The 22660-nt window shown below is 39.2% G+C and overlaps 1 protein-coding gene across 4 annotated transcripts in view; it reads right to left on the bottom strand.

Moving 5' to 3' along the window:
- Positions 1 to 21782, bottom strand: part of LOC107591552 (dorsal-ventral patterning tolloid-like protein 1) — a 37073-nt gene extending 15291 nt beyond the window's left edge. Inside the window, exons 1-7 of one of the 4 annotated variants that reach the window (XM_016280739.1) lie at positions 21566 to 21782; positions 19721 to 20147; positions 9384 to 9494; positions 5946 to 6026; positions 4313 to 4483; positions 4106 to 4223; positions 378 to 556 (exon numbers count right to left, since the gene is read on the bottom strand). In XM_016280739.1, coding sequence (XP_016136225.1) covers positions 378 to 556; positions 4106 to 4223; positions 4313 to 4483; positions 5946 to 6026; positions 9384 to 9494; positions 19721 to 19898 — 838 coding nt within the window. In that variant the 5' untranslated portion in view covers positions 19899 to 20147; positions 21566 to 21782. Of the gene's footprint in view, positions 1 to 377; positions 557 to 4105; positions 4224 to 4312; positions 4484 to 5945; positions 6027 to 6247; positions 6328 to 9383; positions 9495 to 19720; positions 20148 to 21239; positions 21458 to 21565 lie in introns of those variants that run through there. The other 3 variants (XM_016280738.1, XM_016280740.1, XM_016280741.1) reach the window with 3 other exon arrangements.
- Positions 21783 to 22660: the final 878 nt, after the last annotated feature.

Consider the following 22660-nt stretch of genomic DNA (forward strand, 5'->3'; position numbering starts at 1 on the left):
TTCTTGACACAACTGACACACTGTTAGTTAAACACTGGTACAAAGCTCAAACTCATTCATCAAATCGAAATCTTAAAGGAAACGTTTGTGCTTGCTTTTGAGAAAAAAATTGTTGTGTAGTTTATTTTATTTTTAATGGACGCAGAAAATGATGAGAAAATAATAAAAAATATCTCTAACTTTATCATTTTGGTCTTTTGTTGAGTCATGTAAATTTAGGAAAGTAAATTTGCTTATAAAATGTGGTTATCATTGCTCAAATATTATGTTTATGAACCAAGAGTGAATCCATATTACACAGCTGTGTGAATGCACTCATCCTGAACTAGCAGTTACCTGGTAGGATACAAAGACTTGAGTGATGGGTCATACAGTACCTGGTTGGATGTTGTCTCGAATGATGGTCACATGATCGTCACGGTCAGGTCGTGTGTGCTCGTGCCAAAAGCCAATTACGTGTCCAAGTTCGTGAACAACAATGCCAAACTTGTCACAGTTCTTTCCAATGGATATTGCCTGGGGACCATTGCCACGACGACCAACATAAGAGCAACACCTTGAGAACCAAAAAAATTAAAAGTAAAAAATCTGAAAATCTCAATTAAATGTAAGCATCTTGTTGGCTCACCCCACTCTTGAATAACTTAGATTCTGGTTATGTCACAAGAGCGTCATAAAGTGCTACAATGATTGTAATGAGGGGGTTATGGGAGGTGAGCTGGGCTAATGCTTAGTTGTTTGGGGTAATGTAGTTTAGTGTGGGGTGAACAGGGGATGGTGTGAAATGATGAGAGCTGATTAATGGTGATTAGGGTGAGTTGGGGTTAGCTTTCAGATTCTTGCCGCGTTGTTTCCTTAACGACAAATAAGCACACATTGTTCACCTCTGACTGTGTGCCAATGCAATGAATCGCAAGAGAGGTAAGAGAAAGAAACAGGTGGGTACCAAAATAAGTGCCAAAAGACAGTCTAAAGCAGTGGTTTTGCTTCAGATCCCAGATTTTAAATTGGGCATCTACTGTACCAAAACTGTTCATTTTTCCCCTCCTGTCCGTGACCCTCAGAACAGACCTACAACCCATTTGTAGGTTGTGTGACTCACTAGTTAAGAACCACTTGTCTAAAGTATTGATGCAATATTGGGAGCAAAATAATTACAATATATGGATATATGATTGTGTCGACAAAGCACTATTCAAGTTGCACTGTATTGTGTGTGTGTGTGTGTGTGTGTGTGTGCGTGCGGTGCATTAAGCAGGTGAGAATATTTGGCACATTAAGGTGAATTGTTTCCCTTGCTGGTGTTTGTATAAGCCTGCAAATCTGATTATTATTAACAGAAATGTTGCCAGCAGCCTCACAACCCTGCTGACTCTAAAGTTTGTGTTCTGCTCAACTGTTTTCATATGCCAACCAGTTACTGTATTTGATGTGCTGTTCATTTTGATTCTTTCAATTGCTTTTCTGAATAACAGTAGCAAGTCGGCATTTATGCTGTATGGAATGAGCTGTCTAATCAGAAATTAATTCTTATTAAGATGCATTTTTGTGATTCCTACTATTACAAGTGGTCAGCACTAAAGGGAGAGGAGATCCTTGGTGAAATCTGAACACAATCTTAATACAAGGTGAAAACAGGGACAAAGACAGGTCAAAGCTGTGAAGTCAGAGTTCAAGGAATCGAGACGGAATCTCAATAGTCTACCATTAAGCATGCCTCAGACACGCAAACACGCCCACAAACAAAGCAGTAATCTCAATTCCACTCGCTCACTATTTATAACTTGGATTAGAACACCTTAATCCCTCATTTCATAGCCATTGATAGTGTGGAGTAGACACAGAGAGAGAGAGAGAGAGAGAGAGAGAGAGATTCAAACAAATAAAAGGAAACAGACTGAAAATAAAACACATTCACCAGTCTAATAAAAAAGACAGAAGAATGTTTAACCGAAACAAAAATGTTAATGCTGCTTTGGAACCATTTATATTATGAAACAAAAAGTGCTATACAAATAAATTCAGTTGAACTGAAATTTTTAACTAGTGATAGATATGCAACCATCAAATATCTTTATATTTAATGCAGATTTGAGCAAAGGAGTCTGACATCAAGCCTGTCAACACTTTCTCAACATCCATGCACACATGGGCCCAAGCTACGTGCCAAATTTTTAAAAAGCACATACAGTCATGTAGAAGGTTAACGCTCAGTGCTTGTGTTGGTCTGTCAGCAGGTTTATAGCTAAATGACATCTGCAGATTATAACAGATATGACCGCACTGAGATGGATAGTATTATGCAATGCTCTCGCTACCTCTCTCCCCTCCACGCTAATCTAGCCTTGTCCTTCTGTCAATGGTCATTCTGCCTATTTCTCTGATTTGCTTCATTATTTCACCTCACCTTCCATAAGCTTCATTCCAACACAAATATTCAACATCCTCAGTTTCCATTTCATTCCAGTTTCCATAACATTCATAGACTGATAACACTTCTATTAGTGGTTAAACACCTTCTTATCAGGTGTTGTGTAATAATAAACACTGTTCTGTGTGATCAAATAATCAATTAAAAGCAAAGTTTTCAGATACGAACAATCGGCAACAATGTTTATCTAGACTTATGCGATTTCCGTCTTCCCTTCTCCCTCTCTCTCTCTTCCTTGTTAACACACTGTTAGGATTCCATTCCCAAGAACAATGGGTGGTTTGCTCAGTGTGGTAACAGGGAAGGAAGGAAAGCCAGGCCGACCGTAGTCATCTCAGCCGACTCTCACTCCCTCGCTCTCTCAAACACACATACCTTTGTTTTAAACATAGGATACACTCATAACAATGAGAGCTGAGTATCTGATTGAGTTCCTTAATGACCACCGTGCTTCATTCAACATTTTTTACATCCAGTAACCTACTAATGGAGCTCAGAAATAAAGGGCCCTATCATACACCCGGCGCAATGTGGCTCAAGTGTTTTTGCTAGTTTCAGCCCGACGCAGTTCTCATTTCCCCGTCCTGCGACGCGTTGTTTAAATAGCAAATGCATTTACGCCCATGTGTGCGCCCATGGGTGTGCTGGTCTAAAAAAGAGGTGTGTTCAGGCACATTGTTGGCGCGTTGCTATTTTGAGGAACTGAAAATAGACTGCGCCATAGACCAACTCAAACCTGGTCTAAAGTCTGGCGCAATATTTTTCTTTGTTATTTAAAGAGCGCGTTAGTAATATGCGCCTATAGACGGGTGCACAACGCGCATACACTTTGCTTATTACACACACACAGGGACGCGCAGCAGCACACAAACATTTTTAAAAATTACATTCTGCCATGTAAATAGCGAACCCGCCATGGCGCGAGCACAACTGGCTTTTAAAGGGGATGGGAGATGAGACTCTGATTGGTTTATTGCACGTTACACCCAAAAAGGCCGACCCTTTTCCCGTCATTAAACTAGCAAAAGTGGAGTCGAACACGCCCTGAGTGCACCTGTGCTGTGCGCTTTAGACCATGTGCTTAGATCGTTAAAATAGGGCCCAAAGAATCAAATCTTTGATTTTGCCCAAACCAAGCAAGCGTTTTGTATCCCAGCAAAGTGGAACTGGTAGTTTTTCATACCTTTTCAGCGCAGACATTTTTTTTGGGGCAACCAAAAACCTGTTTTGGTCTCTTTACTCCATCTCTAAAACTTGCTGGTCTCGTCCCAGGAACTTAAAAATTATGGTTTTCAGAGAACAAGAACAAATTAGTGATGACATAAAACTAGTTCACAAAATGTGTCACTTCCATTACAATCAACAAAACTGAAAACACTAGAAGAACCAACAGGGTATTGTGATGAGAGTAACAGATTATTGGATTATCATAAAAGAGAAAATGTAGGCTGGGGACTTGGGTCTATGCATGATTTTAGACTGGATTTTGAGATGTGGGTATTGCACTCAAATGTGGAGGCACATGAACACAAACTTGCAGGGACAGGGATTAAGATGACTAAATGATTGGGGGGAGTCTGGCAAAAGGTGAAACATTCTTTATAAAATGAAACATGACCAGAATAATTGTTCACAATAAGATCTACAATATGCATTTTGAAAATGAACACGAACCCGCAGGGTCTGTAGGTGAAGACGATGTAGCTCTCCTCATCAGTTTTCTCAATGAAGGTCACACACGTCTGTTTCTCCCAGTGTCTCATTGCTTGTTTTAACATGGCCCTCTGACTTCCTGAAAAACACACACAGAAACCATTATATGTAAATCACACACATTCATATGTTGATGTTAAACACACACACACACTCAGGTCTCTTTACCAGTGAAGTTGCCTCCTATGACGTAAGGGATGACTCCTCCGGGCCAGATCTTCTCAGCTCGGGATGTGGCAGCACGAGGCACTCGAGACTTCACACCTCTGTCGCTATTTACACTCCTCCCACCAGCCTTGGAGCTCGACACATCTTTACGGCTGTTGACTGGCCACGACTCTACACCATAGAGAGAGATGATAGAATGGTAGAAAACATCTTACAGGAACATGAAATCGAATGCCAAACCACCCCAAGTAATGAGAGTTGGGATTAAATATATTTAACTGCTGAAACATGTCAAAATCAGGTAGTGTTTCTTGAGAGTTTGTTCTCTGAAGGTTAAACATACACATACACAATGAAATCCATCCTGCCAACACATGACAGCACTATTGATATGATTCCAGTGCAATAAAGCTGCACTAATAGGCCTGTTAATAGATTAAAATGACCAATTGTGAATAATGGCATGATTTTTTCAGTTATTTTGTTGTTCAGTTTTTGCAAACACTGGTTATATATCTTCTTCAAACTGCATTAAAACGCATGGACACGAACACTAAATATAAATCTGCATTCATTAAATAAAAATTACCCCAAATTACCCCAAATTTAGGGGAATAAATCTTACATTTGTACAAATTATAGTGTTTCTTGTGGGAGGCATTTCATAGTTATTGAGCTTTCATGATAATTGATATCAGCCATACAAAAGCTGCAAATCATTTTACATTTGTTACATTTGTTCACATTTAAATAAATTTGCTGCTAGACCTTTTCTTGGAGAAATATTATAAATAATTGCTCTCAGAACTGTTAGAAACTGTATTTCAATCATGACAACTCTCAGAACATTTTAGCATGGTGATGGATATGACAATGTTAATGTATTTGGTCTTGGCGGAACAGATCTGCTATGCTGCCGCTGAATTGCTGCTGCTGTTGGTTATTGCTGTAGTTGTAGATTATTGCTGCTGCTGCAAGCAAGTACAGGAACTTGCTACTGCCAGTACATACACCGATGCAGTGCTGTGAGTATTTAAGACATACAGCTGCTGCACAAATAGCATATAAAATAACCCCGTAGCAGATCTATACAGGTGGAGCTGGGGAAGGTGGAGGGTTTCAGAGAACTCTGAAAGTGCGCTGCAGGAAACTCAAGTGAATGCTAGCCAGCCATTTTAATGCAAGGCAGTAAGCTCATTGGCTGCATATGCAGCATGAACCAATCAGCTTGTGCCAAGTCGTTTAACTCTCTGAATGTCATCAATTACGTTAACACCCCGTCAGCCTGCGCAATCTAGAGTTTCATGACTGAACTATATATTTATACTGAATTTGTATTGTAGTTCGAATTTAAAAAAGGGATGGGGTTTGAAGTTTTTGGAGAAGTCCTGCATTCGTCACAAAAGGAAAGTGTTGTTTCACCGAAAGATTGAGATATGTCAAAAATATATAAAATAGAAACATTATGCATGGATGAATCATTCACAATAAGATCAACAAGATGAACTGATAAAATAGATAGGGTGAATAATGCTATTTTTAAATGTTGATAAAGAGGTGCTCGAGGCTTACTAACAGAGCTGTGGGGTAAATTTAAAAAGAGTTCAGAAACAATACATTGTTTTAAACTTACCAAAACCTAACCGTCGTATTCTGTCAAGCAACAGATATAATGAACCTCTCTTCTTACTGGGATTATGCTCTCCTAGACCACCTGAGAGAAAGAAACATGCAAGGGAGTTATATTGAGAATGTTGTGAGAGTGATATAATTTTGTGAGAACACTGTGTGAGTATTTTTGTTACGTGTTGAGTAAACTTTCATGGAATCAAGTTTAAAACTGCACTGGTGCCGTTATAATGTTACAAGAACACTGCCAGTGAGTCAAGAAACTTTCATGCCATTCTCACACCTATGTCATCCATCTATCCTCACCTCTCCTCATCCTCCCATTGACCAGTCTCTTCTCCTTCATATAACATCTCACCAACTCTTGTCTTTCACTCCCAGGGTTCTCGCTCAACATCTCTATTCACGCATCTCAGTTTCTCTGCTATCTTCCTTTTGCATTTACCCCCTCTCGCTCTTGCTCTGGAATTTCTCTGAGGCGGACAGGAAAGTGAGGAACAAACAATACTCTCTGAATCCAAGACACAGGAAAAGTCTGAGCTTTGGGATTAATGTGCGCACAAACGCTCTATCTCACAAACATAACACTAGCAGGTATACAAGCGTGTGCTGTTGTCTCCGTGACAGCCTCCTGATGAATCTGGAAATAGCCAAGAAAGACCTGTCCTGACTGGTTTGAACATGCATCAGTTCTCCTGCTATTTCTGGTCCTGATGCAGTTTACCCTTCTGCCCCGGTGGCACATCCTGTAACAACCCCAGTCAAAACGGAAACGCAAAGCTGAATCCTTATCGTCTTTTTGGCCTCACTTCCATCTTTTGCTGCCTGACCCAGACGATGATAAAGGTGATGTTGCTGACAACGTTGCTACCCAGCAAGGTAAATTTCTCTTAGTTGGCTGTTAGTCTGTGAGAAGTCATCACTCATTCCAGTGATTGTATCCTGTTTTAGACACTGAGTTTACCTTAACAATGTGCAATGTGCCACTGGGAAAGACACACACACACACATTTTGACTTCGGTCAGTTTAGATAACAGCAAGGAAGGACTGTGTTAACAATGTTTATTCTATCTCACAAAGAAACAAACATTTGCACACACATACGCTTCTGCACTTTTCCCATTACATAAGGAGTAGAAGACAAAGACCTTGCTATGCAAACACACTCACGGTTGTTTGCTGATGGTGCAGTGGAGTAGAGACAGGAGCATTTATCAAGTCTAATCACCTGAAGCTATACACTCCCAATATCCCCACACATTCTTCAACTTCAATTCGACTTTAATAAGTTTAAATCACCCACAGCCCACAACACAATCATGGACATCTATTCCATCCTTATAACCAATGCTCCCTCAAATAGTTTTTCTTGCTGAGCAAAACTTTTCTCTATTGAACGGACATTTCAGCTACCTGAGCAAAAACATTCTTTATACCACACCTGTACAGCTCACACACACACAAAAAGTGTGTAACTTTTACCTTTAATGTGCTGTTTATATTTGATTTGACTCTTGATGTAACTAAATTATGAACATTTTAGGTTACCTGAGAATTTTTTTTTACAGTGCTGTGTTACTTACCAAGAAACTCTATTAAAAAATCTTTTTAAAAATCTCATGCAGATCAGTTCAATTCTTTATAATAATATAATATAATACAATATGAAAAAATGAAGCCTTTCTGAGGTCAATTATTTGTTAGGCATATAATATAACAATGTAATATGTGACCCTGGACCACAAAACCAGTCTTAAGTCGCTGGGGTATATGTTTAGCAATAGCATTGTATGGGTCAAAATTATCGATTTTTCTTTTATGCCAAAAATCATTAGGATATTAATAAAGGTCATGTTCCATGAAGATATTTTGTAAATATCCTACCGTAAATATATCAAAATTTAATTTTTGATTAGTAATATGCATTGCTAAGAACTTCATTTGGACAACTTTAAAGGCGATTTTCTCCATATTTAGATTTTTTTGCACCCTCAGATTCCAGATATTCAAATAGTTGTATCTCGGCCAAATATTATCATATCCTAACAAATCATACATCAATGGAATGCTTATATATTCAGCTTTCAAATTATGTATAAATCTCAATTTCGAGAAATTTACCCTTATGACTGGTTTTGTGGTTCAGGGTCACATATATAATATAATAAACAAATATTTTCAAAAAATGTTAACATGTGAATTCTTATATAGTTATCTAAACATCCCTATGTAGTAGAGTTTGCACTAGAATTCAAATGGATTTTCCAACACATTTTTGCATCTGTCCTGTGTGCTGCATATAATTTCTTCTGCACGCACGCAGCTTAAAGAGAACATTGCTTATGACAACTCAGCTTCTCAGACTGATTGAGACATTACCTTAAATACACAATCCACAGAGGCTACCATATATGTGTGTGTGTGTGTGTCACCCTGCACTCAAAACTACACAGAGACCAGTGCTAGATCAGAGCATTTAACGCCTGGAGGAAGGCCTGATTGCAAACATGACATCAGGATGAAAAAAGCACATGGGTGGTTTCAAGGACTGAGTCGAACAGAAGCTCAAACCTTGAACCTTACTGTAGAAAGAGTCATTGTTGTTATTCTGCACCAGAAACAACCCTCAACCCTCAGCAGCTGCTGACTGCAGCTTTAACCTCATCTACCGAACATCTGCTACTGAACACAGCTGAAAAAACATGTGCATTAGAACCTCAAACTAAATTGAGGACCTTTCATTTTTTTAATCCAGATTATGTGACAGATTTGTCAGTTAATAATATGTAGGGCTCTAGACAAAAAAATACTAGACTAAATGACTAGAAATAACATTAAACCTTTAGCAGCCTTATGACTTTTTTAAATGGCAAATTACATAATAAAGATGATTGTTCAGAAGCAACGAACTATAATATTTTGAAAACTGTTGAGAATATTTAAAATGCATATAGATGCATAAGTCTTAGACAGACGATTTACTAAGTCTGATTCAAACTGCTAAATCATGAATTTGAGGCGTTTTAACAAATCTTAAAAAGAACCAGTTCGTAACAGCCATTAGTTCACAAATCGGCCAATTCTAAACTATTGTCGACAACTGCAGTGTGGAGCCCTGTGATATCCCATGTGTCTTACCGATCGCCGTGATTTTGCCAAGTAAGACATGTTCCTGGATCAACATCTTTTGTTTATCCTGGATCAACATTACTGTCCAAAAATATAGTCTAAACCCAATCCCTACCCATAATTTATTCCTAAAATCAGTGTAATATGATAGCTGATTAACAAGAGTGTAGAAGCACCTAACCCTGATCGTAAGCCTAAAACAGATATTTCCTGAAAAGTTATCCCTCAATTCTGATTGGTTAATTGGAATGTTGTTCCAGGATCAACAAGGATGTTGATCCAGGAACATGTTGTACGGTCACCGTGTCTTACCCGACATGTGTCCTTGTCTCCCATGGGACTGCTGTGAAAGCTCTATTGTTCCATCGATCTGAAACATTTTCAAGTCCTCTTCATCCAAGGCAATATCTCCCCAAAATACAGCTGGAAAAAGAAAGAGACAAGGATATTATTAGAGGAGACAAACACAGGCTCTTTGGCAGCACCATATATTGATGTTCTACGATAGACCAGCGTGGCCTGAGCTATTGACTGATGCTAATTTAAGGTTTGCTGCATATGCAATCGATTGACAAGTTAACATGAGAGGAAACATCTTGGGTTGGCAACTTGTCCTTTGCTCTTTCACCCTCAGACACTGATTAAAAATGAACAAGCGGATGTCAGGGAACATGTACATACTTCCTGTTGCGATCTTACCAACTCTGTTCACATTATGTCCATATTGAGCATGTCCCAACATTCCTAACGTTAAGCTACCGTCATGACATCATACATCATTAGCCTGTCGCCCAGGAGGTCATAGAGATGGCCATGAAAAAGGAGATAATACTGGGAACTACGCCATTTGTGTGTGTGAGTAGTTTTGGCAGGGAATTCACTCCTCAACCTTGATAACAAACGATAAACAATGAGGATTATGGTTTAAGCTATCTTGATTGTTCCATACTGGAATACACTCTTCCCACGTGTGTGTGTGTGTGTGTGTGTGTGTATATGCGTATGTACACGAAATGGTGAACTGCACCTTTAGGCCACCACTATTGTTTCTCATGCATTGTTTGTGAGTGGATGCGCACGTGTGGATGCCCGTGGATCACACCCTTCATACAGAACTAATATTAGCACTGATCTAACTCCACTCTACTTATTTGTGGGACTCTCTGCTACAGTATAAAACAAAATGAACCTTATAAAATAAGGTTTTTACGAATTTAAATGTATAATTTCTATAGTTAGATTACTTAATATTTATTTTTAAATATTTTTTACATTTTAAATAATATTTTAAAAATATGATTTATCGTAAATGTTGTCACATTTAAATGTAATCTTATTTCATCAAATGCTTACAAAGAAAATTTGCAACAGTAGCTAGAAATTCTGCAGTTGTTATAATTATACAGGAAATTTCAAGAAAAGCATATTCATATTTTATTTTTAAAGATGCAATTGCAAAGTTGACTTTTAATACTAAATCACTGTGTGGTCTCAAATGGTTTCTTCCACATTACATTAGATTGCAACCCCATTTATCCACCAACGTTAAAACACGCAAATCTGCTAAATAATTTTATACTTAAAAGCTGATGAAAAGAGGAAAAAGGCAAAGTGCTTAGATGTGACCACAAAGGAAAAGGCTTTGTGTTGAATTTGTACATTGATTTGGGAAGTCTGGAACTGAAGCCCTGTAATGCCTCAGCAATCATGTATTCGCTTAACATCAATGAGTCTTTGACTGCACATCTTAACTTAGCACCAGTCAATAACTTCAGCTGTGATGATCGATAAACACAGAGCTGAGGCTGTACTTAAGAATCGATTATGAACTGTAGGAGGGAAATCGGATGGGTTTTGACTAACATGTGACCATCACAGTGACATGTGGATTGTTAACTGTAACAGCTTTACATCTGCTCAAATGGGAACAAAGAGACCTCGGCAGAATGTGTCATCTGGAGAGGAATAAAAATGTTTTGGCAAATATGAAATGATAATCTCCAAGGTTACAGTAGCGCGGCGGCAGGTGTGATTTAATCTGGGTGCAGTGATATCCACAGATAAAACTGTGTATTAAAACGGGAGATTATCCTGAAGGTCACACTACAGTTCCAAATGAGACTCTCCAGGTTATCCTGGAAACATCCAATTTCCTTTCAATGATTTAAGAGTTGGAGGACAGCACTACTGTAACTAACTGTGCATTAAATTTAAGTAAACTTGTCTCAGCAAGTACATAGAGACTCTTTGAAGCATTATTTTGCATTGCAAATCTCATCAAAAGTAATAAAAAAGTGAATCAAAAGTGATACATTCAGTTAACCACTTCAGAATCTAATTTCTCAGATAAAATCTCTGTTCTAAATCCCGGTGACTTGCCTAAACAGCATTTTCAGCCATTATAAGAGGTGACAAAGGTAGGCAGCATAATTATGATCAATCCAAAATGGTGGATAAAGCAAGAGAAATGTTGATTATAAATATACTTATGTTTTATTTTATATAATATATGTGGTAATATACACACACATACATATTTGTGTCTCTGCGTGACTAAAGTATCAAATCCAAAGAGATATTCTTTATAAAAGTTAAGAGTTAACCACGCCTACCTAAAACGACTCGTTCTAACACGCCCCCACATGTCTACATCACGATGTGGGAAGATTTGCATAACGCCGCCCAAATGTTCACGCAAAGAAAAAAGGCGGGACTTTTATTCTCGCTGTAGTATTGTTGTTGCCGCCGCTGCCATGTCGTGAAGACGCTGTGTGCTTTGTTGTGAAAGCGAAACTACTTTGTTTGGCCTTCCAAAAGAGGACGATATCCGCTTCGTCATGCTTGGAGCTGATCCGTGCTGGTCGCTGAGGAAATACATCAACTTTGCGCTGTGGATCTGCCGGATCGGCTTTCACCGTGGACGAAGCGGAGTCCAGCCCGGGGTCGTCACATGTGGTTGCCGCAAGCCCACCGGACGCTCCTTCATCAAATCCGCCGGCCGCACCATTCTCAAGCCGGCCTCCGCTCACTCAAGGCCGCGGTGTGTGACGCTGTGTGTTTCGTTGTGAAAGCGAAACTACTTTGTTTGGTCTTCCAAAAATGGACACGACTAGAAATCAGTGGTTAAGTTGTATTTACGACACTGTTCCAGAACACTTCAACCCAAATATTCAGATGTGTGCAGCGCATTTTATGGAGGACAGTTTCCTGATCCTGGTAGAGTAGACTACAATGCCGGCTGTTCTGACTCACAGACTGTAAGTATTATAATCCATAATTATGTCCCCACTGGATGCAACAAATGCCTCGTTTATAATGGGTTTTCATGTTTTTGTCTCGTCGCTCCGGCCGGACAGGGCATCGCAGTATGGTAAGGGGCGTAACATTTCCGTCACACACTTGAGGTATTCGGCCAATCACAATGCTCTGGATAGCTGGCCAATCAGAGCACACCTCGCTTTTCAGACCGATGAGCTTTGTACAAATCGCGTTTCAGAAAGGCGGGGCATAGAGAAGAAACAATAACGTACAGTACATGTAAAATAATGTGTTTTTTTAACCTTAAACCACATAAACACATTTCATTACACCAAATACACAAAATAATGTTCTTTTTGGCAGCATCATATGACCCCTTTAACAACACACTAATGTCAAGCTTTATTACTCTCAACTGTCTATGATAGCAAAACAGCTCATTGGGCTTTGGAACAGAGCTGAAGACTGTACTTGAATCAAGTATGGCCACGGATCATCTTCTATTGTCGTCAATCCCTTCAGCTTGACTGACAAACTGTTTTTATGTACAGAGACGGCAGATGCTGTGGAGAATCCTGTAGGGAGGCACCGATCAACACACACTATGGGTTTAGAAAGTCTGACCATATGTTGATGCTTCATTACTGTGATGTCCGTTTAATACAGATAATCCCTTCCTCATTAAAGACACAGAAACATGCAGCTGAGTCTGATGAATGAGTATCATGGGAGCTGAAGGATGAGTGCGGTGTTTCTGTTTATCAGTGACACGCGTAACTAAAGACATCTGCGCCACATGTCAGAGAGACATGACGCAAAGCATTTTGGGTGACAGCCCAAAAAACATTCCTGCGAGCTTGATCACAGGAAGAATCAGGGACAGACAGACACACACACACAAAACACATATGCATCCAAACAATTCAAATAACTACTTGATGTCACCTGCATCCGATTTACAGTGTTAAAAACTGATGTCTTGTCTTTTTTAGACAAGCATTAATCAGAGCAGTAACCTGAACAATGACATTTATGTGTCTATACATGACACCTGGCCAACTGAAAAAGGAATATTTTACAAATATTTTCATTGGTCCTTAGATTACACTTAAGTGAAAATTAATTTGCAACCAACTGCTCAAGAGAGTCAGACTGAACAATGAGCATCAAGGGCCCCGTTTACACCTGGTTTTAAGATCTGTCTCTGTGATTCTGTGATGAGATCACAAGTGGTCACAAGTGGACACATTGCTGTTTACACCTTGCAGTAACATGTACCTCAAATGTGTCTCTTGTGACCACTTGTGACTGAAGAGTCTCTAATTTTGAAACGACTTAAATCACTCACTACATCAGTGGGTTACTGCAAGTCTATAAGGTGCAAAAAAATACATAAAAGCACAAAAAGTCTACATACTTGGTTCCAAATATTTATACAAAAACAGTGTGCAGTGCAACAGCCAAAAACATCACATCTGCATGTGCAAGACTGCAGCAATGGTAATTTAAAAGGGATGAATTTAAAGATGCAAGATCCATTCAGTTTTTGCATGTAGTGTTTTTCATTTTTTTAGATGGACATAACTGACTTTACAACAGCGATTACTCAACCACCCCCACTGCTTCTCAAGGGTGGGTACTTGATTGTGCACCCAACAAAATGATGCTGATTTGGGAATAAATTACTTCAAATGTAGTTTATCATTGCACAAAAAACAGAAAGCACAAGCTTTTGTATCAGTTTATGTTAAAACGCTAAATATAATGACAGAGGACAAGAAAATAGTGAAGCTATTTAAGTGTCAAAAAGTGTTTTTCTTAAAATAGTTAACTGTACGTATGTAGTCTTTGTATTTAATAGAGAGAAAAAATCAGTGAAGTGTAAAATGAACAAAAGTCAACATCCTATAATATGACAAAGGCTTATTAAATCAATTAATCCCTTTTCTAAAAACATTGACCATATTATATTATTGCTTTGCTTTGAGCAAATGTAGATATTTTTGGACTATCATTGACAATTTGCAAGCTTAGTTGTTCATACGGTCTACCGCAGAGTCTGATCATTTTTTTTCAATGATCATTTCAATGAGATATAGCCTTTACACTACAAATGCACTCCAAATATGCAGTAAATATACATCTGTATTTATCACTAACTACTTGTAATCGTTCAAAACGGATGTTAAAACAGGTCTGGGAGAGACCAGCAATCACTGTCATCACACGCTCAGTAAATGTACCACTATGTGTATGAGAGACAGACTGAAAGACTTCAGTCAGTGCCATTGTCGGAGCATTAAAGTACCTTTCACACTTCAGGATGTGTAAAGCCATAATTGTTTAATTAGCAAAACGCAATCTAGGAGGAAGTGTGTGGATCGCTGACTCATGTTTCCCTATTCCAAAACAAACAGTCCATGGCGGAGCAGAGTGCTGACGCTGGAATTTTTGGGAATTATCAGAAGCTGGCTCTCAGACCATAGTGCTCCTGGAAAATCCTTTTTTATTAAACTGACCATCTCCATCTCACACATATACAGCAGCTCAACTACTGATCGAAGCTGACTTCAAAGAGAAGTTGAAGTAAATGCAGTCAAAGAGCCAAAAGTCGTGTGATGAGGTCTTTGAATTTTAATGTGAGTGTGTCTAGACATGTGAGGACAAGGCTGATGTCATGTGTTTTACATTCAAGTAAAACCTGAATGAAAAATATAATTCAGTGTATTTGAATAGAACTCTCTACATGAACACTTTTACGTTTCAGACAGCCGAACAATACAACTGCAAGTGAAAGTTTTTTCTCTTTTCACTCACTCACACTCTCTGTTTTGCTGCGTGCACGGCTGACAAAAACCCTCTTTTGTAAGGGCATGAATGAAGGTGTGTGTGTGTGTGTGTGTGTGAGTGAGAGATTCTTCTCAAACTGAGTGGCAGGATGCAGGCTACCAGGAAGAGATAACTGCCTGAATGAAGTGGGCTCCCCCATTCGTTCACACACACGCGCGCACATACACACACACAGTGAGGGAAATCAGTGTACAAAGAGATGGAAATGTGTTTAGTGCACTTTAATGGCATGAGATAAGCACACGGCCAAATATTCACATTCTGTTTTCCCAAGAACAGCAGCAGCAAGATGATCAAACACACAGAGTCATTTCCACCGTACATACACACATATGAAACAAGGTCATAAGCAATATGTAAACAGATGGATATGAATCTGACACGTATGTAGATGTGAAATTTACACCCAGCTGCACCACATAATATAACATACATATTGGTGAGTAATTAAAACAGGGTTTTTAAAGTGATCAGTCATTTTTTAAGAGGGTTCCAACATAATATATATTTAAGGTGATTTGTAAAAATGGTACGATTATCCTTACTTGATCATGTCAAGTCAACTTTATTTCATAATACACATTGTTTCAAAGCAGCTTTACAGAAAATAATGATGTTAATATCTGAGATATAATGATGTTATATCTTCATGTATTTTAGCAGATTGGGCGACAATATCGTTTACATTAAGCAGTTGAGATTTGCTATATAGCATACTTGCCTACATCAAAATACTGTATGTATTGATTAAGCTGGACACAAATGTCAGAGATGTAAGAAAATCTGTAGTAATGTGCCTGTCTATTAACAACTTTTACCTCAGTTAAAAAGTCTAGAAAGCCTTTTTTCTCCAAAACTCCTATTATATTCAGAACAAAATTATTATGTGTATTCTTTGCATTTTTGTGACAGGTGCAGTTTCTCAATGAGAGAGAGACTAACTTATCTTGAGTAAAGCATTGACTTGGCTAATATGAAAGACAATAAAGTATCATTTGCTTTGTTCATTACATTTTTATGAATTACTCCCCATTGTACTTCTCTGCCATTAAGCTATCCTTGTTTACTGGATCAGACTACTATAAACTAGAGGACTATAAACTACAACTACACAAACTCAACCACTGCCCTCTATAAAACAAATGGAAAAAATGTATGTGTAGGCAATGAAGAAAGAAAGAGGAATGAAGTGCAGAAAGTATCTGACAGGAACTCCAAACACTATGAATGAACAATACAAAGGGGGAAAAGAGGGTAATGGTGTTACTTTTAGTGGGTGTTACTTTGATGGGTGATCCATTACTACAACTATATTTTGTATATACCATAAATTCACCCCTAACGTATTCTGTTTTGTTTAATTCTATTTTTACTTGTCCTTTTTAACTTCACTTTACTTCCTATGTTATTTTCTTTACCTGACCTCATTTATTTTCTGTATTTTCATTTTGCTATTATAAGTACTGTGTAAACACTATGGCAATATTGTAAATGCTCTCAATCATACCAGTAAAGATGTTGACTCTTACTCTGAGAGTTGCGTGTTTGCCCCTTAAGCTAAGTCAGTCTGTAAACTCCCTCGGGTTTGTTTATGTTTCTCTTGCCTAAACAGGGAGGTGTGGGCTAAATTTGCATAATCAGAAAAGATTGGTTATTCTGTGGCAACAATGTCATTAGGTTTACAATGTCTTAAGATAACAGAAACAGATAACATCGCCTAATGACTGTATAATGTTACTAGCCCTTTAGTGACCTATTGAAACCAATAGAGCTCCCGGTTTCTGTAAACAAGAACAGAAGTTCTAAACAATGCATTTACCTCATTAATGGAGCTAATAGCCTTCTGTTATGTCAACCAAAACGAACCATTAATAGGAACTCATGAAAGTGGTACACCTTGAACATTCAGAAGTAAATGTGCACGCATTTCAGGTTTTGCAACCCAAATGTACAATAAACGCTGGCAAAACGTAACCAAATCCAACTTGCCACACCAAAACCCTTCTATATAGTTAATAAAGTGAGTGAATAATGTCTTTATTTACATTCCAAAATGTGTATTATAAATGCCAAAATATGTATTTTAATGGTATGGTTAAGTCTAGTGTTTAGTCATCACAATTAGCTTATACCAAAAACAACACATGTAAAGGAGAAACGGATATATAAGCAAACGTATGATGTGTGGTCCCTATGTTGTGGGGACCAAATGTCCCCACAAGTATAATTTCCCCATGGGAAAAACAGCTTATAAATCATATCAAATTATGGGTTTTTTTTCTGTTTTCTGTGAGGGTTGTGTTTTGGAGAAGGGGTAGAGTTAGAGGGTAGAATAATACAGTATATACGGAATATTAAAGTATACAGTATGTCTAAGGAAAGTTCCAACAAAACATGAAAACCCAATGTGTTTGTGTGTGTGTGTTATGTCAAACAAAGCCTAGGTTTAATACTGTGGGCCTGTAAACAATTAAACTAAATTTGGGACCATTCATCCGAAAGGCACAGCAGCTCCCCCCCAATGACACCTTGCCTTTAATTAGCATGGCTATTTCTGCTCAAACACCAACACAGCGCAGATATGCTAATGCAAGGCTATTTCTGCGAACGAACGCGTCGGTAAAATGCTCCTTCAGCTAAGAGAGTGGCTAACGTTAGCATAAGAGAGAGCTAAATCGAACACGCTCAATAACCTGGACAGTTTTTGGATGGTCAGCATTTCACCTGGTGTGATGCAAAGATTTTCAAGCACTTTAAACGCCACATCCACCAATTCGTGTCATTACTGTATCAACTACATGAAGCTGTGGTTTATGAATTACATCTGTTCACTTTAATATTACCATCATGATGTTTTAGAGAAGTGTCTTTCTTGGGGCCACTGCCAAAAGTAGACTGAACATTAATGGAAGTTTAGCATGATGGCAGATGAACCATACCTGAAATGTTATCATGAGAAGGGCATTCAGTCATCTTGGGTGTACACTGGTATTTATATGGGAGTTGGGTACATGTTCATATACATGGTACAGGCTGTTTGCTAGCATTTTTAAGTTCCAGTACTAACAGTATGAATTACGAATATGTGATAGAAATTGTGTTTGCAATAAAGATTAAAAGTGTTTTTTTTTGTCTATTTATTTATGTATGTGCTTAAAGGTTATGTGATGATGTTGTCCACCCTCTCCCAGTAGTACTGCTATCAACGAGCCTGTCAAATTTCTAGGCTGAATATTTCACAGTTTGGAAAAACAGAGATCCTCCCTATAACTGTAAAACCGTCATACTCCTACACGCATACACCCAAACACAGACACACTAATCCAAACACACTGCACGCATGCAAACACTCTTACGATCCCCTCTCAAAACCACTCAAACAGGCGCTTTATTCATTCTCATCCGTAATCCATATTGCCTGTGTGTATGTGTGCCCTCTGCGTGTGTACATACATCTGTCTCATGAAAGCCTGGAAACAATGCCAACACTTCGCAGCGGAGAAACAAATGCTCAGATTTATAGTTCCTGAGTAAACAGTATATATACACAAAGGAAAACGAGAGAGAGAGAATGTGGAGAGGGAGATTATGTGTGTAAATCTGTGTGCTGGCATGCGAGAGAGGGAGGAACAGAGCAATTTTACCAAATGTAACTGTAGATGATGCATTTAAACATCTGCTCTGCCTTAGGTGGAGTTTACTTACACATCCAAGAGAGGACAGACGAGAGTGAAAAAGAAATCATATTATGCGACAACATAAAGATACAATACATACACGTCACCACTAATATTGACTATATACATACATATACACACTGTCCCTTGAGTGCTTCTGTAATCTTTACAGTTTAACCCTCCATATTACATGAAAAATGTCTATAGGTGTTTAGGCTATACCACAAAATCTATAATCATTACGTAACAATAAACGTAAAATACAAATACAATTATGCACAATGTTAACGTATATAAAAGCCAAGGATTGTTTGTAATTACTCGTTCCTTTTGCTTACATAATGAAAATTAATTATTCTAATAACATTCGTCATAACTTTTGCCTGTCAGCAAGTTAAACACTGATTCGGATGGAGGGAGTGAACTCACTTTCACATTCGTTAGATTGATATAATAATTATATAAGAGATTGTAAATCGAAGGCACTGGTTTATGACAGCGGAGCGCACGTGGCCTCGCGAGCCGCGGGATCATCCCGGGAGAAACCGAATTAAAGAGGGCCAGATCATTTCGGCGGGGGAGGAGGGGTCGTGCGAGGCTTGTGAGGGATATTTCTACGTCAAAAAAATTAAAAATGGATCAAAAGAGGCGTCGCTGATGCTCGCGCACCAGAGGACTCAATGCGTGACCAGCGCGAGTCTCCGCGTAAAAATACATAAATAAATAAAGTTTGACAACTCACTCCTCCATCCGTTTATCACTATGCAGGAACGAGAATTAGATGTTTATGCTTTCTCATTTGATCACCTGACAAAACGTGTTATCAGATCAAAAGCAAGGATAGATCGCACAAAACCGTCTTACCAGCTTTGCAGGGATCCTTGTAGTCTATCGTTTCTGTTTTCTCCTCTTCATAATAATCATAACTGTCATCATAATCGAAGCAGCTGTGCACGGACACTTTGCCCCAAAAAGTCAAGCCGGCCAGCAGGAGTGTGATCCAATTCATTTTACTGGTCAGTGCAGAGTGAAGGTAGTCCATCTGAAGTCTGAATGAGCGCGGATCAGAGTGGAGTGTCTCCTAAGAGTCCGGTAGTGGTGATTTAGCGCTACACGCGCCGTGTGGACATCATCCTCATCTTCATCATCCTCATCGGTCCGGTTCGACAGACGGGGCAGGACCGTCAGCGTCGCGCATCTCAGCTGGACGCCCAATGCATCGACGTGAACCTCAACAACTGCGGCTGATACCAGCTCACTTTCCTTTTCCACAGTCAGTTTTCCCGAAGATCTGCAATGAAAGCCAGTTTCTTTTTAACGAAACAAGACACTGGTGGCAGGGGGTGCACTTAAATTAATACTTAAATGAAGATCTTTAACATGTTTAAATGAGCAAGAGCAAGGTTTTACAGAAGCTTGAAACATCGACAGATAGATAGATAGATAGATAGATAGATAGATAGATAGATAGATAGATAGATAGATAGATAGATAGATAGATAGATAGATAGATAGTTTCCTGTGCATACGAACCACTTACTTTTAAAAGAACAACAGACATACATCTTTCGTGCATTATAAACACAAGAAACGTCTGTTTACTCCAACCAAAACGAGCCGGTAGCAGTAAAAGTCACACATTCACTAAAATGTGAGCAATAATCCGACAAAAGCACTGTTTTCCGTCGCCTATACAAACCTTCAGGATGTAACGCAAGTTCCATGTAGGTGAGATCGTGCTTAAAAACTGTTATAAATACAACAGTCGCTTTATTAGGAGGTGACAGTAAAAGCGGCTGCGGTGTGACATTTAACAAACCTGTTTAACTCCCCTCATAAAGTGGGTCTCTCTCTCTCTGTCTGTCTGTCTGTCACACGCGTCTCTGAACTAAAAGCAGTTTCTCAGTGTGTAATTTGCTGCGTGAGGCTGCTTTAATTTGGTCAGTGTGGACCTCAAAATAGCTGCAGCCTGCTGAAACAAGAAAGCACAGAAACACTAATAAAGAGCTGGCTGGAGCTGATATATACGTTTGCTCCATTCAACACATCTCAGTTAGATTGTATAAACTTCTCTCACTTGAGTGAAGTGACTGCCAAAACGCCGAACGGACTCACAAAGGCAGCTTTGAGCTCGTTTATCCACTCTCATGTCCCGACTAATTCAATTTACCGCCCATAACCCCGGGGCCCGGTCTCCTTTAACGCCTATTTACCTCAGGAGCGCTTGCATCTCCGTCACATCTGACAGAACAGAGCGGAGCGTCCAAGTAAACGCGAGGAGACTCGAGCCTTTATCGCGCGCCACTTTACAAACACAAAGAATAGACGCGCCGTAGTTTTAACACCGTGGCGTCAAACCTTGTTAAAATATGAGAGAGCTTACCTCAGAGAATGCCCTCAGGGTCTAGTGTTTTACAGCCTCAAAGCACAGGCTCATCCTGAGTACTGCCCTCATATTCCCTCTCTCTCTCCCTCCCCTCTCTCGCTCTCTCTGGAAACACTTCTTCCACAGCCACTGGGATATTAGAGTGCGCTTGCTGACTGGTACCGCTTATTCCAAACGTGCCCATTTCCCTGGAGATTAACGAGTCTCTCCCTCTCTCTCTCCTGACACACACATACACACTGATTAATCCCCCCCCCCCCCCCCCCCCCCCCCCCCCCCAACAGCGTGGGTGGGCGCCCCCCCATGAGAGACACGGAGCTTACCTCAGAGAATGCCCTCAGGGTCTAGTGTTTTACAGCCTCAAAGCGCAGGCTCATCTTGAGTACTGCCCTCATATTCCTTCTCTCTCTCTCTCTCCCTTCCTCTCTCTCTCTCTGGAAACACTTCTTCCACAGCCACTGGAATATTATAGTGCGCTTGCTGACTGGTTCCGTTTATTCCAAACATGCCCATTTCCCTGGAGATTAACGCGTCTCTCTCTTTCTCCTGACACACAAACACACAGATTAATACACCCTCCCTCACGGCAAGGTAACTGTGTGTTGACGTCACGCCATCAATCCATCAAGCTATGCCTCACCTAGCAAAAACTCATGCACTGCATGACTAGAGCACTAAAGTGTTTGTAAACGGGCGTTACTGTGGGTAAAAGTATGAATGATTAACATATATGAATGGCTGCTAACATTCTGGAAAGGAGTCAGAAGGCATAGCTAGTAACCAATTCAGTGCAAAGATGTTTTTGAAAGGAGGGGAATCTCCTTGGATGGGTGGAACAGGGAAGATAATCTGAAGCAAAGTTCTTAATGAGTGCATGTTTGTGTGTGTGTGTGTGTGTGTGTATCAGGTTTTGCCTACACCAGCAGTCACCCAGGAGGAAAACATCTTAATAACTGAGCACCAATAATAATTTAGCACCTAAACGGCATATTAGAATGTTCTCTGAAGGATCATGTAACACTGAAAGCTTTGCCATCACAGGAATAAATTGCATCTTTAAATATATTAAAATAAAAAACAGTTCTTTTAAATTAAAATAATATTTCATATGAATAATGATAAACAAATGATGATATGTTCTATTGTTTAATAATGGCTCGTATTATTATCAATGTTCAACATTTTGCTGCTTACTGTAATATTATTGTGGAAATCCTGATCCTTTTTCTGTATTACATGCAGCCTTGGTGAGTGTAAGATTTTTCTTTAAAAAAAATGCAATCTTAATATTGTCTATTGTTGTTTTCTCTATAATTTCCCCAGAACATGTGTGTATGGGTTTGGGAAGGCTTGTGAGGGTCAAAATGACATCTGAGGTGGTCTTTATTACATGAAAAGCATCTTGCTTTAAATCAACA

The sequence above is a fragment of the Sinocyclocheilus grahami genome, unplaced genomic scaffold, assembly GCF_001515645.1.
Source record: "Sinocyclocheilus grahami isolate Dianchi unplaced genomic scaffold, SAMN03320097.WGS_v1.1 scaffold143.1, whole genome shotgun sequence".
NCBI lineage: Eukaryota > Metazoa > Chordata > Actinopteri > Cypriniformes > Cyprinidae > Sinocyclocheilus > Sinocyclocheilus grahami.